The sequence below is a fragment of the Heloderma suspectum genome, chromosome 1 (assembly GCF_057233095.1).
Source record: "Heloderma suspectum isolate Gila_16-S chromosome 1, 16-S_ref, whole genome shotgun sequence".
In the NCBI taxonomy this organism is placed as follows: domain Eukaryota; kingdom Metazoa; phylum Chordata; class Lepidosauria; order Squamata; family Helodermatidae; genus Heloderma; species Heloderma suspectum.
In genome coordinates, this window is record NC_139458.1 from 134197632 (window position 1) to 134217203 (window position 19572).

At 48.0% G+C, this 19572-nt stretch overlaps 2 protein-coding genes and 1 long non-coding RNA gene across 9 annotated transcripts in view; all 3 read left to right on the forward strand.

The window, feature by feature from the left end:
• Positions 1-1606: 1606 nt before the first annotated feature.
• Positions 1607-6974, forward strand: LOC146357926 (uncharacterized). Its single transcript, XR_014786705.1, has 3 exons — positions 1607-3255; positions 3457-3547; positions 6948-6974. It is a non-coding gene; the product is annotated as an uncharacterized LOC146357926 (long non-coding RNA).
• A 4025-nt stretch (positions 6975-10999) lies between these two features.
• LOC146357927 (uncharacterized) lies at positions 11000-12436 on the forward strand. Its single transcript, XM_084826914.1, has one exon. The coding sequence runs from the start codon at positions 12074-12076 to the stop codon at positions 12434-12436; it is 363 nt and encodes a 120-aa protein (XP_084683040.1). The 5' UTR covers positions 11000-12073.
• Positions 12203-19572, forward strand: part of LOC146357928 (acyl-CoA (8-3)-desaturase-like) — an 83157-nt gene continuing 75787 nt past the window's right edge. For 4 of the 7 annotated variants that reach the window (XR_014792492.1, XM_084860092.1, XM_084803455.1 and 1 more), the window contains exons 1-4: positions 12203-12343; positions 17252-17362; positions 18182-18379; positions 19140-19241. Coding sequence is in view for 5 of the 7 variants with exons in the window: in XM_084860092.1 (XP_084716218.1) it covers positions 17300-17362; positions 18182-18379; positions 19140-19241 (363 nt within the window). In the remaining 2 variants the exon portion in view is untranslated. Of the gene's footprint in view, positions 12650-17251; positions 17363-18181; positions 18380-19139; positions 19242-19572 lie in introns of all 7 variants that reach the window. The other 3 variants (XR_014783876.1, XM_084805659.1, XM_084806546.1) reach the window with 1 other exon arrangement.

Here is a 19572-nt window from a genome sequence, read left to right on the forward strand (position 1 = left end):
CCATGCTGAGCTATGGAGTGAGCAATGCTCAAACTTGCAGATGTTAAATTTGTAGAGCCTTTTATAAATTTAAGGATGGAATTAGATTGGCTCTTATAAAGGTGTAGCTGCCTGGAAATGTATTCCTTCCTTTCATCCTCACTTTTTTTCAAGAGCTGGGAATGATTAGTTTCAAAATGTCTATTTATATTCCACGTTCTGCTTACTACCATTTCAGTACATAGAACGCAAAATGATCTGCCATTTTTTTCTATAATGCCATACATCTCGGTCCATGTCTCTTGAAAGGGTCGGCTACTGCTACTACCACTTCCTTTACTTAACCTTGGTTTTTTATTTTTTGGGTTCTCCATCAGGGGGGCAGTGACAGAATTATAGATAGCCTGTTAGATCTGCAGGCAATTAGGGGTTAACTAGCCTAACTGACCACAAGATGGCACATGTAACTGTCTTTTAGGAAAGGGCAGGGTTAATAAGCAGAAATAGGGGTTAATAAGGATGCACAACAGTAATAGTGGTGAAATGGAGTCTGCACTATGCTGCAAAATGGCGTTCCTTATATAAATTAAGATGGCTGCCGCTATTTCTAATGGTGGGAAACGGCACCCATAGCACAGGCCCTCGCCTCTCCCAGCCTCCCCCTCACTTATATCAGTAATGATGGTCAATTAGAAATCCACGACACCCCAGAACAGTAGATTGGATGATGGTTGCTGTGGTTATGTGGTTGCTGGTAATGGCGATCACAGGGCCCCCAGAGATGCGTCCCCCGCGGCATTCCGCTGCTCCATGCTCCGCCGGCCGGAAGTGAGGTCAAAGATCCCCTAACGGCCTAACCGGAAGTCCCAGAACTAGACGCTCTGTGCCGGAGTTCTGTTGTTTTGACCTACAGACCTCCGGCACAGAGTGTCTACACTACACTACAGCAAATGTTTCATCCTCGGCTACTGCACCTGGCCGTGCAGTAGCCGAGGATGAAACGTCCTTCTCGGCATGCGGCCCCATACTTCTGTGCATGCGGCCCCATACTTCTGTGCATGCGGCCCCATACTTCTCAGCATGCGGCCCCATACTTCTCAGCATGCGGCCCCATACTTCTCTGTATGCGACCGCATGCGGCCGCGTGTCATCGAAAATGGCTACGCGTGTCAGTGCTGACACGCGCGTCATAGGTTCGCCATCACGGTTCTATCCAGTTGTTTGATTGTGGTTCAATACTTTCTAATACCAGAGACAAGACACACCCTAAAACCTTAAGCCAGTCATAGCAGGTGGAGTGTAATGACCTGTTGTAATTCTAAAGTAGCTTCTGGATTAATCAGTGGTACTCTAGTTACCTTTTAAATTATTACATTGCCATATAATTGAGCAAGGGTGATTTAGTTCCCTTTTAAATTGTTGTGTGACATATTGGGCAAGGGATCATTCTATGTTCCCTTTAAATTAAACAACAGTATTAATTGGGCAAGTATCTAAAGGGCAATCCTATGCATGTTTAGAGAGGGAAAAGGCCTACAACTCCCAGCATTCCTAGCATGCTGGCTGGGGAATGCTGGGAGTTGTAGGCCTTTTCCCTCTCTAAACATACATAGGATTGCGCCCTAACTCCGTTTATTGAAACATTCAAAGTGTTACATCTTTTACCCTTACAAAACTTCCTTAATTACAATGTCTTTGGTGTAAACTCCAGGGCAGCCACTGTAATGTCCTTGCTCTGGCCCCTCGAAGACTCGAATCTTGAGGTTTGCCAACGAGCACACTTTTTTTTAATTATTTGTTCTATGTACCTACCAAGTTATCCCATTTTTGCTTAATGATTTTACTTTTAGACATGTCACCTTGTTAGATAAAAAGTTCTTGCTTTCGGTTTAGAAGAAAAGGATGCCAGGAAGGCAGCAGTGGATCCAGCACTATTTTATTGAACGTTTTGCAAAACGGGTGCAGAGCAGTCTGGACCCCGAGACACGTGTGCAAAAACCTTTTATACCATATCACTTCTATTGTTCTTGACAGTAACCAATGAAACAGTATCAGCTTACCAAGTCAATAGCCAATAAACAGTCAGTATCAGCTTACCAAGCCGTTAGTCATGAGCGCGTCATTATGGTTCTCCTTTTGGCTTCACCCACATTCTTCCCGCCACTCGGGCTCCTACGTAACTGAGGCGCCAACGGTTATGGAGTCTCTTTTTTTCTAACAACCTTCACTCTATAAATCCAGGACAATAAGAAGAGGGGAGGAGGGAATCTAAATGGGAGGGAATGGTGTAGGAGTTTTATTCCAAGGTAGGAAAAGTTGGATAAATGGGAATAAATTGAAGGACACTTCAATTTCCTTCATGATTTGTTTACAGGCTGTGTGTTAGTGTCATATCATGATACTTTGGCCTGCACTTGCATTTATAAAGGTGTACAGAGACTTTTAAATGTTCTTTGGTTAAATTTACCAGCTAGAGACTTCTTTTCTGACCAATAACTAAACTTTGACTGGGTTACTTTTAACTGCAGGTGTCTCTTAATCCCTTAATGAACTGTTTACAGGTCATATGTTAGTGTTACTGGCACAAATTTAAAGCACAAATTGATTCCCTAAAGGCTGTAAAGCCTGTGTTTGAGGCCCTGATTCTCCACTGTTTGGTTTATTGCCTTAGGAAGTCATTACTTCACAGGTTCATTATAGGGATCCTGTGCAGCATCAGGTTAGAAAGGGGGCTGGTTTCCTATCCCTATGTTACCCCCACACACACCAACTGTCCCAGCACAAGCGCGTGTGTGTCTACTCGGAAGTAATTCCCTTTGTGCTCAGTGAGGCTTGTCCTCTAAATCCACATTCTAGGAAGTCACCGAGATTCCCATGAATCGAAATAAGGCATTTAGGAGCCTTAATGTCAAAGCTTTGAACACAAAACGCTGTTCCTCCTCTACTGTTTAGTTGACAAAGTAATGTGCGGGAGGAGGGGGAGAGAGGGAAGGAGATTGTTCTGCAGGGAGAACACTCTGCTCTTAATAATTGTCGCTTTAAGAACCTACTTAGTGCAGGTGTAGGGAGCGGAGAGAGAGAAGGAAGGGGTGATTTTTATCAAGACAAAAGGTGTTTCCCATTTCCCAGCACAAACATATGTGGCTTTGGATAGGGGTGAATGCTCCTTCCTTGTTCTCCTCGACCTCTCAGCGGCTTTTGATACCGTTGACCACAGTATCCTCCTGGACCGCCTGGAGGGGTTGGGCGTTGGAGACACCGTATCCTCTCCGGCAGGTACCAGAGGGTAGCACTGGGAGAGGAGGTTTCGGACCCGTGGCCGCTCACTTGTGGGGTGCCAAAGGGTTCCATCCCCTCCCCAATGCTATTTAACATCTCTGTGAAGCCACTGGGGGCTATCATCAGGAGGTTTGGGGTGCGGTGTCATCAATATGCGGATGACACGCAGCTCTACCTCTCGTTCAAATCTTCACCAAGGTTGGCTGTAGAATCCCTGTCCAAATGTCTGGAGACGGTGAGTGGCTGGATGCAGAGGAATAAGCTGAAGCTGAACCCTGACAAGACTGAGGTACTTTTGGTGGGAGACAAGAGGGATGTTGGGGGATATTGATAAAGGATAAAGACAACTAGCATAGTCATCCCATTACAGAACTGAAATTAAAATTATATAAGACGAGGACCAAAGATTAAGTATGCAGCAGCTGTGTCTGTTAGTGATAATCCTAAGGCTAAACCTAGCTGCAGGAGAAAACAGCATGCTGTTTCTAGCCGAAGCTGTAGCCAGATACCTGAACCTCTCAAACTGCTGGGTTTGCATACAGGCCGAGAATGAGGGAAAGGTAGGCACATGGATCCCTCATCCTCTGAACCTTGTTCAAGTATTGAACAAGTATTACTTGTTGTTCAGTCGTTAAGTCGTGTCTGAGATTGGTTATAGGATTAACAATTGCTCTTTCTTGTCTTCTTGAAATCCTTTTAAACATTCAGAACATCTCACCATATCCCCCAATATTGTTTTTCCTTGGCCAAGTATCCCTAGCCCCTTCAGCAGGCTTCCATGCAATTTGGGGAAACAATGCTTTCCCTTCTGAATTCTGGCCATCACAGTGGGTGGCTCATGTTCAATGGTTGCCCATGACATCCCATACATCATTTTTGTTGGCTTGTTTACAAATCAGTAATTCCACCAGCATAAAAGATCTAGATCTTGTGCCTTCTATTACACATAATCCCTAATATAAACACTTCCCAGTCACAGCTTGCACACATCTGCAAGTGTATCTAATATACATATTGGCTTAATAACTGCAGAACAAAGCTCCTCAGCCTTCACACAACTTGTTTTAGGACCATGGGAAACTACTACAAATGTAGGAACCACATTTACGTATATCTGTTCTGCAAATCCAACTTCTTGGCAATTCTGTGTTGGTTTTTGCAGCTTGACTTCTATTCTCCGCGGGTGCATTCATTTTAAGAATGAATAACAAATGAAACAAATGAGCCCCATTAGTTTCATTTGTGTTTATACTTTCATTTCTTTACTTACGCCATTTCTCAGTTGCCCAGTAAACAAAGTTCTCTGGGTGACATACAGATTCCATCTTGTGACACAAGAATAGTGTGTGTTTTCCTGTGAGACCCAGTAGCTAGATAGCGTTCAGAATTGCTTTTAAAATATTATCTAACTCCTGCCCAACCCTAATTTAAGCAACAAGTCCAAAACTGTGCCTGATTCTTGTTGAGAACGCCCATCCGCCATCTGAAATGATGCTCCGGGTTTGAAAATTAGGGATGGCGGAGAATTTCTCCCCGAAACTTCAGGGGGCCGAGCACCAACGTGTTCGGCCCCCCAAACAAGTTTCGGGGAGAAATTCTCCGCCCCCCCCGCCCCCCGCACGCCCCCCGGGACGGGACTTACCTTTTGCGAATGTCCCTCCCGGCTGTGGGTCCGGCCGGCGGTTCGTCGGGTCTTCGTCCGGGGCGGGAGCGGCAGCCGGTCTTTTGACCGGCTGCCGCCACCACCGCCATTCCAATAAAAGAAAAAAAACACGCCCCCGTGATAGGCTACGTGACGATTAACGTAGCCTATCACGGCTAGATTTGCAAAGTCAGCCGTGATAGGCTACGTAAATCGTCATGTAGCCTATCACGGGTGACTTTAAAAAAAAAAAGCGCGTACGGATAATGGCGGCCCCCATAGGGAGCCGCCATTCACGTTCCTTATTTGGTCGCTGTAGTCTATGTAAAGATTTACGAGGCGCCTCCTCCCCGGCCTGAATTTCGGCCGGGCGAGGCGGGAAGCCTCCCCCCCGGCCTGAACTTCGCGGGGAGAGCAGCGAAGCGCCTCCCCCCCACCGCGAAAAGCTGCGAGACCAGGTAAGTGACTTTCGTGCACCCCTATTGAAAATAGAGACCTGCTTGCTTGTGATTTCTGTGTAGTATCCAACCAGGCTATAATGTTGCAACTGGCATGCCTTTCCTTTCACCATTTCTTAACAACTGGCACGTTTTTCTTTTAATCAAGTCCAGTGTCTGCCTTTGTTTCTTCATTTTGCACAACCCATCTGCTGTCTCTGCTATTGTCTTCCTCTATAGACAAATTCACTTCTTGGCTGACCAGTCACCTCCTAGCTGCTTTAATGACGGCTAGGCCTGGTTCATATGAGAGATTGAGAGAGAGGCCCAATCTGCATGGGGAATTTACTGCGGTGCTACTGCACCTCACGGATAGATGTGACATATGTTGTTCAGTTGTTAAGTCATGTCCGACTCTTCGTGACCCTATGGACCATAGCACGCCAGGCCTTCCTGTCCTCCGCTCTCTCCCAGAGCGTGATCAAGTTCATATTCATTGCATCGGTGATGCTATCTAGCCATCTCATCCTCTGCCGTCCCCTTCTCCTTTTGCCTTCAATCTTTCCCAGCATCAGGGTCTTTTCCAGGGAGTTTTCTCTTCGCATTAGGTGGCCAAAATATTTGAGCTTTAGCTTCAGTATCTGTCCTTCCAATGAGCACTCAGGCTTGATTTCCTTTAGGATGGACTGATTTGACCTCCTTGCAGTCCAGGGGACTCGTAAGGGTCTTCTCCAGCACCACAGTTCGAAAGCATCAATTCTTCGGCACTCAGCCTTCCTTATAGGCCAGCTCTCACAGCCATACGTTACTACTGGGAAAACCATAGCTTTGATTATATGGACCTTTGTCGGCAAGGTGATGACTCTGCTTCTGACTATGCTGTCTAGGTTTGCCATAGCTTTCCTCCCAAGGAGCAAGCATCTTTTAATTTCATGGCTACAGTCACCATCTGCAGTGATCTTGGAGCCCAAGAAAATAACATCTGTCACTGCTTCCATTTCTTCCCCTCCTATAGGCCAGGAAGTGATGGGGCCAGATGCCATGATCTTAGTTTTTTACTGTTGAGTTTCAAACCAGCGTTTGCACTCTCCTCTTTCACCCTCAACAAGATCCTCTTCGCTTTCTGCCATTAGGGTGGTATCATCTGCCTATCTGAGGTTGTTGATGATTCTCCCAGCAATCTTAATTCCGACCTGTGATACATGACATTACCCCTAATGTGTATCAGTCCCAGATTTTCTTGCCATAAAAATCACATTTTCGCAAAGTCCTGTCGTGACTGATTTTCCCTTTTTCCGCAAGTTCCCTGCATTTTGGGACTCAGCGTGTCCTAAACTTGCAGTACTGCTCTGCGGGGAGGAGGAACGGCTTCAGCACCAGCTGGGGAAAGTGGTGCTGCAAGAAGAACGGAAAGTTGTGTCAGCCAAGGGTGGACCTGACAGAAATGTGTTAACCCTTCTCATGGAGGAGAGGAGTTGCAGGGTTTTGGATTCTGTAATAGTGTTTGCTAATGCACGCCTGTGGAGGTGTGAATCTGTGAATAACACACACTCACATTTCTGCTGGTTTCTCTCCTGCTCTCTCTCATCGCCCTGCCCGGTGAACTGAAGAGTGAATGCAGTGCTACTTCCCCTCCCCTCGCCTTTGAAAAAAAATAAAGTTTGGATGTGTTCTGAAACTGCATCAGTGTCGGAAGACGCCTCTGCGTAGACTGGGCCAGAGAGAATTTTATTTGCTTGCTATAAGCCATTGCAATCATGAAGACATTCAAATTTGGACCACAGATTTGGCTCTCAGTTTCCTAACTGCCAACACAAATAAAGAACCACGCATTGTAACATAATTATCCTTGTCTAATAATAAAAAGCATACAAACTCAGTTGGTGTAACCATTTTTTTTTCTGTGACTAAACTCAGAATGTGTTTTTGGTGAGGGTCAATATATAGGGGTAACATAGCAGACTGTGTTCTCTATAGCCATTTTACAGAGCACATAGAAATGCTATTCCAAAGCCCACTTCTGCACGGACATACGCAGCCGGGGTAACCTGGTTCATATGCCTACCAGCCGGGGTAACCTGGTTCATATGCCTACCTCTTTGCATGGTGGTGGTGCACGTTCCCCCTCCCCTTCACCTTTTGCATAATACAACACACATGGTGGACATTCTGCATGGAGGACCATATGTCCGTAAGTACAATCCCTCCCCTTTTTTGAGGTGAAACAATCATGCAAATCAGGTCTCTCCATGCTTGGAAACAACCCATGAATTAACTAGGCTATGTGGGAACGTGCCCACATGCTGCCTCCTACCTAGAGTTTTAACACAGAATTTTAACCCAGAGCTTTAACCCAACAACAAACCATGGTTCAAATTCTGGGTTGTTTAACCCTCAACAATCCAGTGTGCCAGGCCTGGTTGTCACAAGCAGCAACCCAGGAATGGGGCATTCCGGGTTTGTTTAGCAAAGCAGATGCAAACCAGAAGCAGTGAATGGGCGGAAGGCAGCTCTCTTGTGCTCAGCCCCGACAACCCAGGGGTTAAACAACTTAGCGGTTGTCATTATGTGTCATCAGAGGAAAGGGCTTTCTTGGCTGTGGTGCCCTAAGGCTCCCCTGGCACCCATGTTGCAGTCTTTCTGGTGTCGGGCTTTTGCTGAGAAATAAAGTTAACTACATAAAGGCAACAGAAGGAAGAAGAACATACAGAGTAAAAACACACAGTGAGCCTGCGGCCTGGTTTGCACATAATGACAACCCATCGGTTAAACAACCCGTGGATTGTCGTGCATGAGCAGGGGGGAAGAGAGAGTGCTCCTGCATGCCCATCACTTCTGCTCTTACTCCACATCTCACAATTGGCTCCTTCATAGGTTGTTGAGCATGACATATGAACCCGTACTGATGGGCTGTTTAGGAGCTAAACAGCCCTTGGTTAATTCATGGTTTGTTGGGTTAATGCTAAACAACCCATCAGACCAGGTTTGGACATCACACTCAGCAACCTTCGAAGGAGCCACCTCCGCTTTTACTCAATAGCCTACCGTTGGTGCCCACTCCCTACCGCTCGTCCCCAACAGCCCATGGTTTGTTTAACCGGTGGACTGCTGCTACGTGCAAACAGGCTCTGTGACTGAACCAAAGTTTGAATGAGGGTCCACCTCACTCACAGCTCACAGCCATTACACTTGACACGTCAGAAAATACTAAGGCTGTTCAAGGAAAAACAAGTATTGGGGTTGCATTCATTTTTGTTTTCCCATTGATTTCAATGAGAGAACCAATTTTCTGTTGCCTGTCTATTTGGTGTTTTCCATCCAAACAATAAGTAATCTGCAAGCTTTCTACTAACCCCACCCCAGGCATCACACTTGCCAGAGTTCAGACAGATCAGTAAATTATAAGGGTCACTGTTAGAAGCAATTAAAAATGGTCATATCCAATAAGCTTCCCATTGCTTTCAATGGGAGACCAAGTCAGTATTCTCTTGCCTATAACTTTTGTGTTCTACATCCTATTGGCACAAAGGTTTCAAGCTTTCTGCTACTCCCCCATAGTACAGTTCTGGTCTCCACACTTAAAAATGGATATTGTAGAGTGGGACAAGCGCAGAAGGGGCAACCAAAATGATCAAGGGGCTGGAGCAACTTCCCTATGAGGAAAGGTTACAACGGCTGGGACTGATGAGCTTCAGAAAAAAGCAAGTAAGGGGAGACATGATAGAGGTGTGCAAAATTAGTCATGGTGTGGAGAAAGCGGATAGGGAGACATTTTTCTCCCTCTCTCAAAATACTAGAACCCAGTGGGGTCATCCCATGAAGCTAATGGTGGGAGATTCAGGAGAGAGAAAAGGAAGTACTTCTTCACACAGTGCATAAACTATGACATTCGCTACCACAAGATGTAGTGATGGCCACCAGGTTGGATAGGTTTAAAAGGTGATTAGACAAATTCATGGAGAATAAGCCTATCAATGGTTACATAGGGATGTACGAAAGGCACTTACCTTTCGCGGATTATGTTGATGGGGGGGGAGTCGCTCTGTCCCTCCCCCCGGAATCCTGGACGGGGGGGGAGGCGCTCCGTTCCTCCCCCCCCCCCCCCGGAATCCTGGCCGGCCGGCTGTGCTCTGCAGCAATTCTGCGGAGCCGCCAGCCGGCTCCGCCAGCAGCCGGACATCTTGCGACTGGCTAGCAGGGACGCAAATGGCTACTTGCGTTCCCCTTATTTTCTCCGTCTTAGTCTACGTACATCTTGACGTAGACTAAGATGTGCCAAAATAAGGAACGCAAATGGTGGCGGCCGGGGCTGCCGCCATTTGCGTATGCGCGTTGTTGTTGTTGTTGTTTTAAGTCAGCTGTGATAGGCTACGTAAACATTTACGTAGCCTATCACGGTTTTTTTTTTTAAACCTAGCCGTGATAGGCTATGTAAATGTTTACGTAGCCTATCACGTCTTTTTTTAAAAAAAAACTGGAAATGTCGGCGGCGGCATCCGGTCAGAAGACCGGCCACCGCAGCCGCCACTGCCAGGAAGATCCACCCCAGGTAAGTCTCGTCCGGGGGGGGGGGGGTTGGGCGGGGGGGCAGACTGTTCCGCCACCAATTTCGGGGGGCCGAATGCGCTGGCATTCGGCCTCCCCGAGATCCGTGGCGGAATTCTCTGACATCCCTAGTTGTCCTGATGGCTATATGCTACCGCTAGAGGCAGTATCAGAGGCAGTACGCTTATATATGCCAGTTGCTGGAGGCCACAAGTGGGTGGGTTCCCATTCAACAGCTGGTTGGCCACTGTGTGAACAGAATGCTGGACTATATGAACCCTTGGTTTGATCCAGCAAGGCTTTCCCCATGTTCTTATCTGTTATGCTCTTAAAAGCACCTCTGCTAAGATTCAGATATATAATTAGCAAATTTCTTCGTTTCTTCAGTGATTTTGATTTTTTACTCTGTATGTTCTTCTTCCTTCTGTTGCCTTTGTTTAGTTAACTTTATTTCAAATAAAATATCTTTTCATGAGAATAAAGCACCTTTGCATTTGTTTCTTGGTTGCACAAGGAGAAGTCTGAAAAATCTGCTATACCACATGGCTGACCTGCTGTCATGCCCTTGAAAGCTCTTCTGCCTTGACTTTCAAGCTAAGACGCTATTCTTCAGTTTACCTACGCATTGCTTAAGTGTACTTAGACCTTGCAAGCGCATACAAAACTTGCCTAACTGGCCTCAAAGTCAACAATGCTTCTTTAAAAAAGAAAAAAAACAAAGGGATTGGAAGAACGGGAAGAAAAAGAATATGAAAAGAAGACAGGAGCTAAAGGGATGTTGAAAGAAAGTCAATCACAATAAAGGTCAGATGGAATTTAAACCTGAACAGCATGTGAAATGAAAATGCAGAAGAAGCAAAATAGGGATTAACGTGTGCTAAAAGTGTCATCCCTGATGCTTTGATGAGGGAGGGAAGTCATTCTGGTTGATAGATCTCATGGGAATTATCCAAACTGCAGGCTAAAGCTCTTACAGGGGAGTCTCCTAGTTCTTGCTGGGTATTGAGAAACCCATTGACCTCTATCGAGAGACTCGAATTGGGCGGGGTAGCTAATACCTTGGAAGACCGAAACAAAATTCAAAGTGACCTTGATAGACTGGAGCGCTGGGCAGAAAGCAACAGAATGAAGTTTAATAGTGATAAATGCCAAGTTCTGCACCTAGGAAAAAGAAACCAAATGCACAGTTACAAGATGGGGGATACGTGGCTCAACAACACTACAAGGCAAAAGGATCTTGGAATTGTTGTCGATCACAAGCTGAATATGAGCCAGCAATGTGATGTGGCTACAAAAAAGGCAAATGCTATTTGGGGCTGTGTTAATAGAAGCATAGCTTCCAAATCCCGGGAAGGACTAGTTCCCCTCTACTCAGCACTGGTTAGGCCTCACCTGGAGTACTGCGTCCAGTTCTGGGCACCACACTTTAAGCAGGATGCAGACAAACTGGAGAGGGTTCAGAGGAGGGCAACAAAGATGATCAGGGGACTGGAAACAAAGCCCTGTGAGGAGAGAGTGAAAGAACTGGGCCTGTTTAGCCTTGAGAAGAGAGGGCTGAGGGAGACAGGATCGCTCTCTTCAAGTACTTGAGAGGTTGTCCCAGAGAGGAAGGCCAGCATCTCTTCTCAGTCATCCCAGAGTGCAAGACCCGGAATAATGGGCTCAGGCGGCAGGAAGCCAGATTCCGACTGAACATCAGCAAAAGCTTCCTGACGGTCAGAGGAACAGACAATGCGGCCAGTTACCTACGGAGGTGGTGGGCTCTGCCACCTGTCAGGGACGCTCCGACTTGGGCTCCTGCGCTGAGCAGGGGGTTGGGCTCGGTGGCCTGAAGGCCTCTTCCAACGCACTAGTCCATGATGCTATGAATACACGTCCCTAGCGGGCTTCGCCCTCGCCCGCCCCAGCCCCCTCCTGCTGGCGAGGAACGCGGGGCCGCGTCACGCCGCCCGGCCTTTCCCGAGGCCGGGACTTCTGGGGAGCGACAGCAGCCGGCGGGCCGCGCCGACCCTCCTCCCTTCCGGGGCGCGCCGCGCGGGGCTCCGCCGCCCGGCGGGAGCGCAGGGCGCCCTTCCACCGCCCCGGCCAGCGCAGCCCGAGGGCGCGTCCCGCCCGCCCGGCGCCTTCGCCCCGCCCTCGGCGCGAGGCTGAAAAGGGCGGGCGGCGCGGCCGCTTGCTCAGGCGGCGGGAGATGGCCTCGCCGCGCGCAGCCGAGGAGGCCGGGCGAGGCCCCGACCCTGACCCCGGCCCCGGCCCCGGCCCTGACCCCGCCGCCGCCCGCCGCAGCCGCCCGCCGCGGCCGCTCCGCTGGGAAGAGATCGGGCTGCGCGCGGGCCAGGGGCGCCCGCCGCGGGAGCGCTGGCTGGTGATCGACAGGCGGGTCTACGACATCAGCCAGTTCCACAGGCGGCACCCGGGGGGCTCCCGCGTGATCTGCGCCTATGCGGGCCAGGACGCCACGGTGAGGCGAGGGGCGGTCGCGGGGGCGGGCGGGCTCGCTCGTCCGCTGCGCGCCGAAAGCGGCCCGGCCCGGCCCGCCTCCCGGAGGGCGTGAAATCTCCGGGAGCGGGGCGCGCCGTGCACGAGGGTGGATTGGGCCAGGGGCGCTTGCTGCAGCTCTCTTTCGGCCGGTCAGCGGAGAAGGCGCGCTTCCTTCCCTTCCCTTTCTCCAGTCAGGCACTCACCAGTACCGCCCTTCTCACGCATCGGTGAATCCGGCGGTTCTCCGCATCGCCGTGTGTACACAGCTCAAAACAATGCTTTCTTCGTAAGGTTCCATCATTTTTGCGTGTTGTTAATACATATTTGCATTACCATTTTGGAAGAAATAGACACTTTGTATTTAAACTGGTCGCATTTCTTTTGTTAAACAAAAACGGAGACTGGATCCGCTGCACACACATATGCAAATAAGTTTAAATGTATGGCTGCATCTTTTGTGGGTGGTAACTATCCCAGGATTTAGTAAAAGCAAACCACGATTCTACAAGAAGGTTGGTTTTCTGTTCACCTGCTTTAATTTGTACACAGCAGCTCTGTTTAGTCACAGTGGCATACTCCAGCAATCTTTGTTGCTAGTTTTTCGGATTTGTCCGGTTATATCAGATTTTGCTCACAATATTCATGCTACGGTCACCATATGAGCGTCGAATTATTTATTTTATATTTACTTATGCAGTTACTTAAATCCCACACTTTTCATCCTGAATGAGACCTTCAGGACAATTGCCTACCCTTTATCTTTTATGTAAGAAGAAAGAACAAGTAGCTCAGATTCAGTCTGTCTCACACAGCAGAGATAACTCTCAGTCCGGGGAGGGAAGTCATTCTGGCTGATCGAGTTAAGTTGTCATCTGATTCCTGTCCAGTAAGTAATTGCAGGAGAATATATTCAAGCCCCACGGTGTTGATCCTCAATATATGAGAAAGGCAGAAACCCCTGAGGCTTAGATGACATTGACTAGTGGGGTCTCAATGAAAGACAGCCCGGAAGCAATTGTGGGAAACAAAGGACAGCGGAGGCTGGTGGCTGCAATGTCGGTGAGGCAGTGAATGCGCTCTGGGTTTCAGTCAGAGCTAGTCAGGACTCTAAAGGAGCTATCCAAAGTGTGGCACACCTTGGATAGCTCTTTTAGAGTTCTGACAAACCTGGAATGGATCCCCGCCCCACTGACATCAGAGCCCCCGCCACCCCGATAAAAGATGACAGTTCAAAATGGCAACCTGTTAGGTGGGGAGCACTTGGCATCTGGCGTTTACTAAGCGAGGCATGGGCTTGAAATGTCATTTTGAAGGTGAACATGTTCTAAACGGTAATCCACACGTGCTAAAACAACGTAGTATATCTTTCCTTTTACGCACCCCCGTTGGGCTGAGCACTGTGCCTGCAGATGGGAGCTGCACAGTGTCGTTCCCAGCTGCGTCCATATTCTGCAGTCTGGGAGTCTAGGCGAATACCGCAAAGGGTTGTCCAGAGAGAACTGGGCTGCACGTAAACGGCTGGCTTGCTTGCTTGCTTTATTTCCCGGCGCCTGGTGGGGACCCATGGCCACAGCCAGCTTTCCTCTAAGCTAGCTCAGACAAAATTGGGCTTCGATGCTGGGCACTGTGGCAAGTGAGGAGTGAAGAGTTAACCCAAATTACAGAGGCAGCGCTCAACGGCACCTTGCCTCAGAGGCAGCCAGGAAAACAATAACAAAGACTTTAGCACCAGAACGGAAGAAAATTGGGCTGACTCAAAGTTCCCTGAAACCACAAAACACTGGAGGCAGCGTTCTCTTCCCTGCGTCCTTTTAACCAAAAGGGTTTGGATTCCTTGGAACAGAGGCTGGGAGAGGGCTAGGCCGGTTTCCCCCAGAAAGGAAGCATCAGGGCTGCGGTCACCTCTGAATCCTGATGCTGTATCCACCAGCTAGACTGGGAAGGCCTCAGCTCAGCACATGCGGGCTTGGTCTCTTCCCTCTCCCCGCTGCCACTCCATGCTGCTGACACCGCTTTGCTCTCTTTCATCCCTTTCATATCCCCTTTGTCTCTCCTGGATGGGGCATTGGGCTGTTCCCCCCCACCTGGGTCTTACTGGCAGCTGTGGCTATTGCTTAAGAAGCTCAGCTGCATAGCAGCCACCTGAGGTGGGCTTCAGTGGGGCGGGGGTCGGTTGGTAAACTCAGGAGCACCTCAGAGTCATCTCTCCAGGAGGCGAGGAAAGCTGAAGGGGCTGAGCTAAAGGGGGGCTTGAGACCCCTCCCCACCCCACCGCAGCCAGCATCTCGGGCTGGAAAACTGCAAGCCAGCCCCACTCAAGAAAGGTCTGACAGCTCTGAATGGTACATCCGTCTTATGGTTCGCATTTACACATTGTGATAAGCTATTAAAGATACGGTCTCTCTCAGTCCTTGAGAAAGGCAAGTTAAATATTTTTTCCAGCTGGGCCTTAAACAAGAGATAGCTGGCTCATCACAGAGGTGGATGGTTGTTTTCATGGATAGTCCTAGTCTCAGTTAGTCTCTCAAAACAAAAGTTGCCTGTCGGTTGTACGGCTTCACACACAGGACTCCTTTCCTTCCCCCACCCCTTTCTTCTGTCTTTGCTCCGTTTGTTGCTTGGGCTCATTAGCTGCGCTTGGCAGCCAGCGCCCACCTCCTTTGGGAATGCCGCAATTACTTTCGCGTGGGGTAGAGAGGCTAGCCGGACTGTCACCCCCACACAGCCTCTCACACACATTTACTTCAATATGGATGTGTTCGCTTTCCGGACTAAACCCACTGCTGCACTGTGTGCATTTCAGAATTTGGGGAGGGGTGTGTGTGTAAAAATGGATCGGTAAAGCCTCCTGGCTAAACCAGAAATGGAACAGAAATTGAATAAATTGCATCCGGACCCTGGTTAGTAAGCATTGATATGTCTGCAATTTACCTCTTTAGAACTCTCGCATTATTTATTCATTATTTATTCAGCTCTTCATTTGTTTGAACTCTGTTTATGCCACTGCTCAGTCAAAAGGACTCCCAGAGCAGCGTACGTATAATCAATTAAACAAGATAGTCCCCCAGGCGTACAATCGGAAAAGACACGACACAGAAGGAAAGCGGAATGGGCAGGGAAGAGCGGGGGAATAGCCCTGCTCTCCTCATCTCAGCTGCTGCAATGGCTGCTGGAGGTGGCAGCTGAGGGTGGAGGAGCCTTCATGAGGGAGGCCTTCAGTGGGGCTGGTGGAATGGCCCTGCTCCCTCTCTCATCTCAGCCTCCCGTTAAGCCTTTAATCTCTTGATCTTCTTAAGAAACTGCTACTACAGACGCTTCAACTCAACATGGGATAACCTGTCGCCTGAAGAAACATAGCTTATACTCAGGTCTTTACTGGAGACAGGTGTCATGGGGGATTTGTTGGAGCTGCCACGGGGTGAGGCCTGGCGTTGGCAAGCTGATTTGCTGGGTACTGGTGGGGCCAAGGGGCAAGGATACTGGCTGGCAACCTGGAGAGTTCAGGGCTAGTTGTCCGGGAAGATGTCGCTTCCCTAAGCTAGGCGTGCATCTGCTGAGTAGTCCGGGGAAAAGAGAGCCAGAAGCAGTTCTCACTAGTTGGGAGACAGTTTCACCCTCTTAGAAAAGGCCTTGGGGAGGAGGTACTGCTGGGCGCATCTCCAGTCTCCCAGACTGACATTCATACCAAGCCAGGGAACCCCCCCAACTTCTATTCCCTTCTCCCATTCCTGTCTCCCTCCCTCTTGATCTCGGCTCTTTGGCCATCTAAGCATAGGTTACTAACCCAGGAAGCCCAGCAGTTCAGATATTCTCATGCACCCATCAGCTGTTGCGTGTGCCATGCCAGGGGGTTCCAGTGTGCTGTGAGCTCCGGCACCAGGGTGATTTGAATTTCCTTGTATGAGGATTTTTAGAAGGGTGGGTGCCCAGTGGGACCTCTGCATTCCACTGGACAGTGTTGTAGATGCAGTCATGAGCCCACATCTCAACAGATGCACAGTCATGAGCCCACATCTCAACAGCTGTAACATCCTCAGTTACCTTCCTCTGAAATGTGTCCGGCATTCTTGGGTGTGACTCATGTGTTAGAGGAGTCTCTGCAGTCTTCTAATACATTTGAAAAATATTCTTTCTATTCACTTTCAAGTCTCTTTATCTAATTTAAACCACTGCCGGTCTTCTTCCTTTGATGCTAGTGCATTTTAATTTGGCTGGGGGTGAGAGACTGTGAGTGATATCAAAAGATTTCCCACCTGCTCTATCCACTGTATTACGTTAAATCAGGGGAGCACAACCTTTTGAGGGGCTTTTATGGCCCCAAGGGCCACATCAGCCATGCTGGCTGGGAAGTATGGGAGTTGTAGTCCAATACATCTGGAGGGCACCAGGTTGGGGAATGCCGGTATAATGTAAAGCGCTGAGAAACAGTACTCTTCCCTCTTTGAAAGTGCACCAGTTAGTTCCGTCCAGTCAGCTGAGTCTCAATTAAAGTTCCTAGGACCAGCAGGTGGGGCAGGGTATGTGGAAAAGATCAGCCCTTAGTGTTACTCATATTCTTTCCCTCCAAGCCAGCATTTGGTTTTGGCCTGGAGAAAACAGATACAATGCCAGTTCCATTCTCCACTTCAGCTTGCAAAACTCCAGAAAGTGTAGTTTTCATCTCTGATCCTAGATTGCTTTACTTGGAATTTAGTTCTATTGATTTCAATAGCTGAAGCTAAGCAGCTTTGGTACCGGGTGGAAGATCTCTGGGGACCTCTGTCTATGCTGCCTTGAGTTACATTGAAGAAAGGCAAGATATAAATGTAATAATCTCTTCAGTTTCTCTTTCTCTGAATCATCATCATCTCCGCTACTACTACTAGTGTTGTGGTATTTTTTGCTTTAGGATCCTTTCACAGCATTTCACGTTGACAAAACTCTGGTAAGGAAGCACATGAAACCACTTCTGATTGGGGAACTGGCACCCGATCAACCCAGCTTAGAACCCAACAAAAACGTAAGTTTGTCTTAAAATCCACAAATGAAAACAAACTTGTGTAGTAGTGTAGGGCAAAAGATGAACCAAATTTTCATTTAATTATAGCATTGCAGGATCTCCCACCCATGGGCTTCCAGTAATATCACAATGACCTACATCAAGTTCCAGCAGCACTACACAGGAGGGATGGGAAGATGTTACAGTTTGGTAAAAAGCCAAACTGTATGGTTCTGAAATGCTTTATTTCAGAATTTAAAAAATCATGCCAAAAAAGGCCCTGCCTACAGCCATGAAGACTAGCCCAGAAGGTGGTATATGTCAACATAATTTCTCTGATTTCTATTTGTACGTATTTACTTTATTGTGGGTGGCATTCAGTTAACTCCCTACAGAATGGCTTCAATTAGTGAAATGAGGAAGCAACAATTCCCCCCTCCCCCTGCCCCCCCCCACACACACCCATGAAATCTTCTCTGGAGGATCGGGGAACCTTCAGAACAGATTCAGGGGGCTGAAGGGGAGAGGAAGAGAGGAAAGTGCCATTGCACAAGTGGACTTATTTTTCCCTTTCCTTGTATAGTGCATTCAACTATCATGATTCTCAAAGTGGTTGACAATCAGATTTATCTAGTGCTGCTGATGGTATTGTGTGGTTTCTGGCTGTGTTCCCTTGAAAGGGGGCAGCAGCAAGGGGGATACTGCGGCGGGAGTGGAAACGCTATTTTGAAGACCTCTCTCCCAGTTCATCCTGTGCTCTTACTGTTATTATGGTTGCCGCAAGACAAGTTCGTGGCATCCTTAGAGCAAACAGAGCTGCAGTGTTGGATCTTTTCATAGAAAGTGCTAGTAGAAGATTTCCGGGAGCTGCGGTCCACTGTGAAGAAACTGGGACTCTTCATGCCAAACCAACTCTTCTTCTTTCTGATTCTTCTGCACATCCTACTGCTGGAGGCTGCTGGCTGGTTTGTGTTGTGGTACTTCGGGACATCTGTAATGACTTTCCTTATTGCCACAACACTGCTTACCATTTCACAGGTAATTTTCATCAATCCTCTGTCTATGCACAGATTCCTGTAGGCACCGTTACATATCCCTGTTGCATTGTCCTGTAGCAAACTATCTTTCGGCCAGACTAACAGAACAGACTTTCTGCACCAGGGACATAAGAATTTGGCCCACAGGTTCCGCTGCCATGGGCCTTCATGACGAAGCCTCTGTGCTGCCTGAAGAAACCATGGGTTGCTGGAGGGCCACAAGTAGCTAGGGGCAATCTGACAGCAAACCGACGAACCCTGCAGTAGGAACATTAGATCAAGGGACCAGAAGTCCCTGTTTCGTCTGGCTGATCGGTCCCCAGAAAAAGTAGAAATGAAAGGTGTCATCTTAAGTCTCAGTTATGTCCCATACAAAAAAACAAAAACAAAACACTGCTAATGGAACTGAAGTAGAGCATTAAGGAACACCCATGTAATTTCACCTATAATACTGTATCTCACAGGAAGTCAGATAAATTCACGGAGAACAGACCTATCCTTGATTATGTGCCAGAATAGCTATCTTCGGTGACAGTATGCTTTTGATTACCTGAGATGCTGAGGGAAAACAATCCACCCTGGCAATTCTTATACACGTCCAACAAATACCATTGGGTGTATTGACTATACCCAGACTTAAGAGACCTGTGGTCCTAAGGAGTAACAAAGAAGGGTGGGCATGATCCTGGCTTCATTCTGATGCAGCTAACAGTAAGACGAGGCCCTTCTTTTCTGAGTTCTCATTTCTTCTCCTTTTTTAGTCCCAGGCAGGTTTTCTCCAGCATGACTTGGGGCACCTTTCAGTCTTCAGCAATCCAAAATGGAACCACATTCTTCATGAGTTTGTGATGTGCCATCTCAAGGTAAGTGTATTATTCTGGGTATGTTCTGTGGAACGGGGTGAACAGATGGAGAAAGTAGATGTCCAGATGTTTGGGACTTCAGCTCCTGATCATTGGTGATGCTGGTAGCGATGTGTGGGAGTTGAAGTCCCAAACATCTGGAGATCTACCTTCTGACCACCCCTGTTCTATACAACTGGCCAGAACGGAGTTTGAAATATGGTAGTATGCTTGAAAAGGGTTCATTAAATTTCAAATATGCAAGTTTATTTCTAGCAGCAAATGGCAAATATGATATTGGGTCTGTGTTTCTCTAAGAACATGGGAAGCTACTTTATACCAGGTCAAACTA

Bases quoted from the DNA above. Each gene is read 5' to 3' on its own strand.
- LOC146357927 (XM_084826914.1), top strand. From the start codon at position 12,074: ATGGCCTCGCCGCGCGCAGCCGAGGAGGCCGGGCGAGGCCCCGACCCT.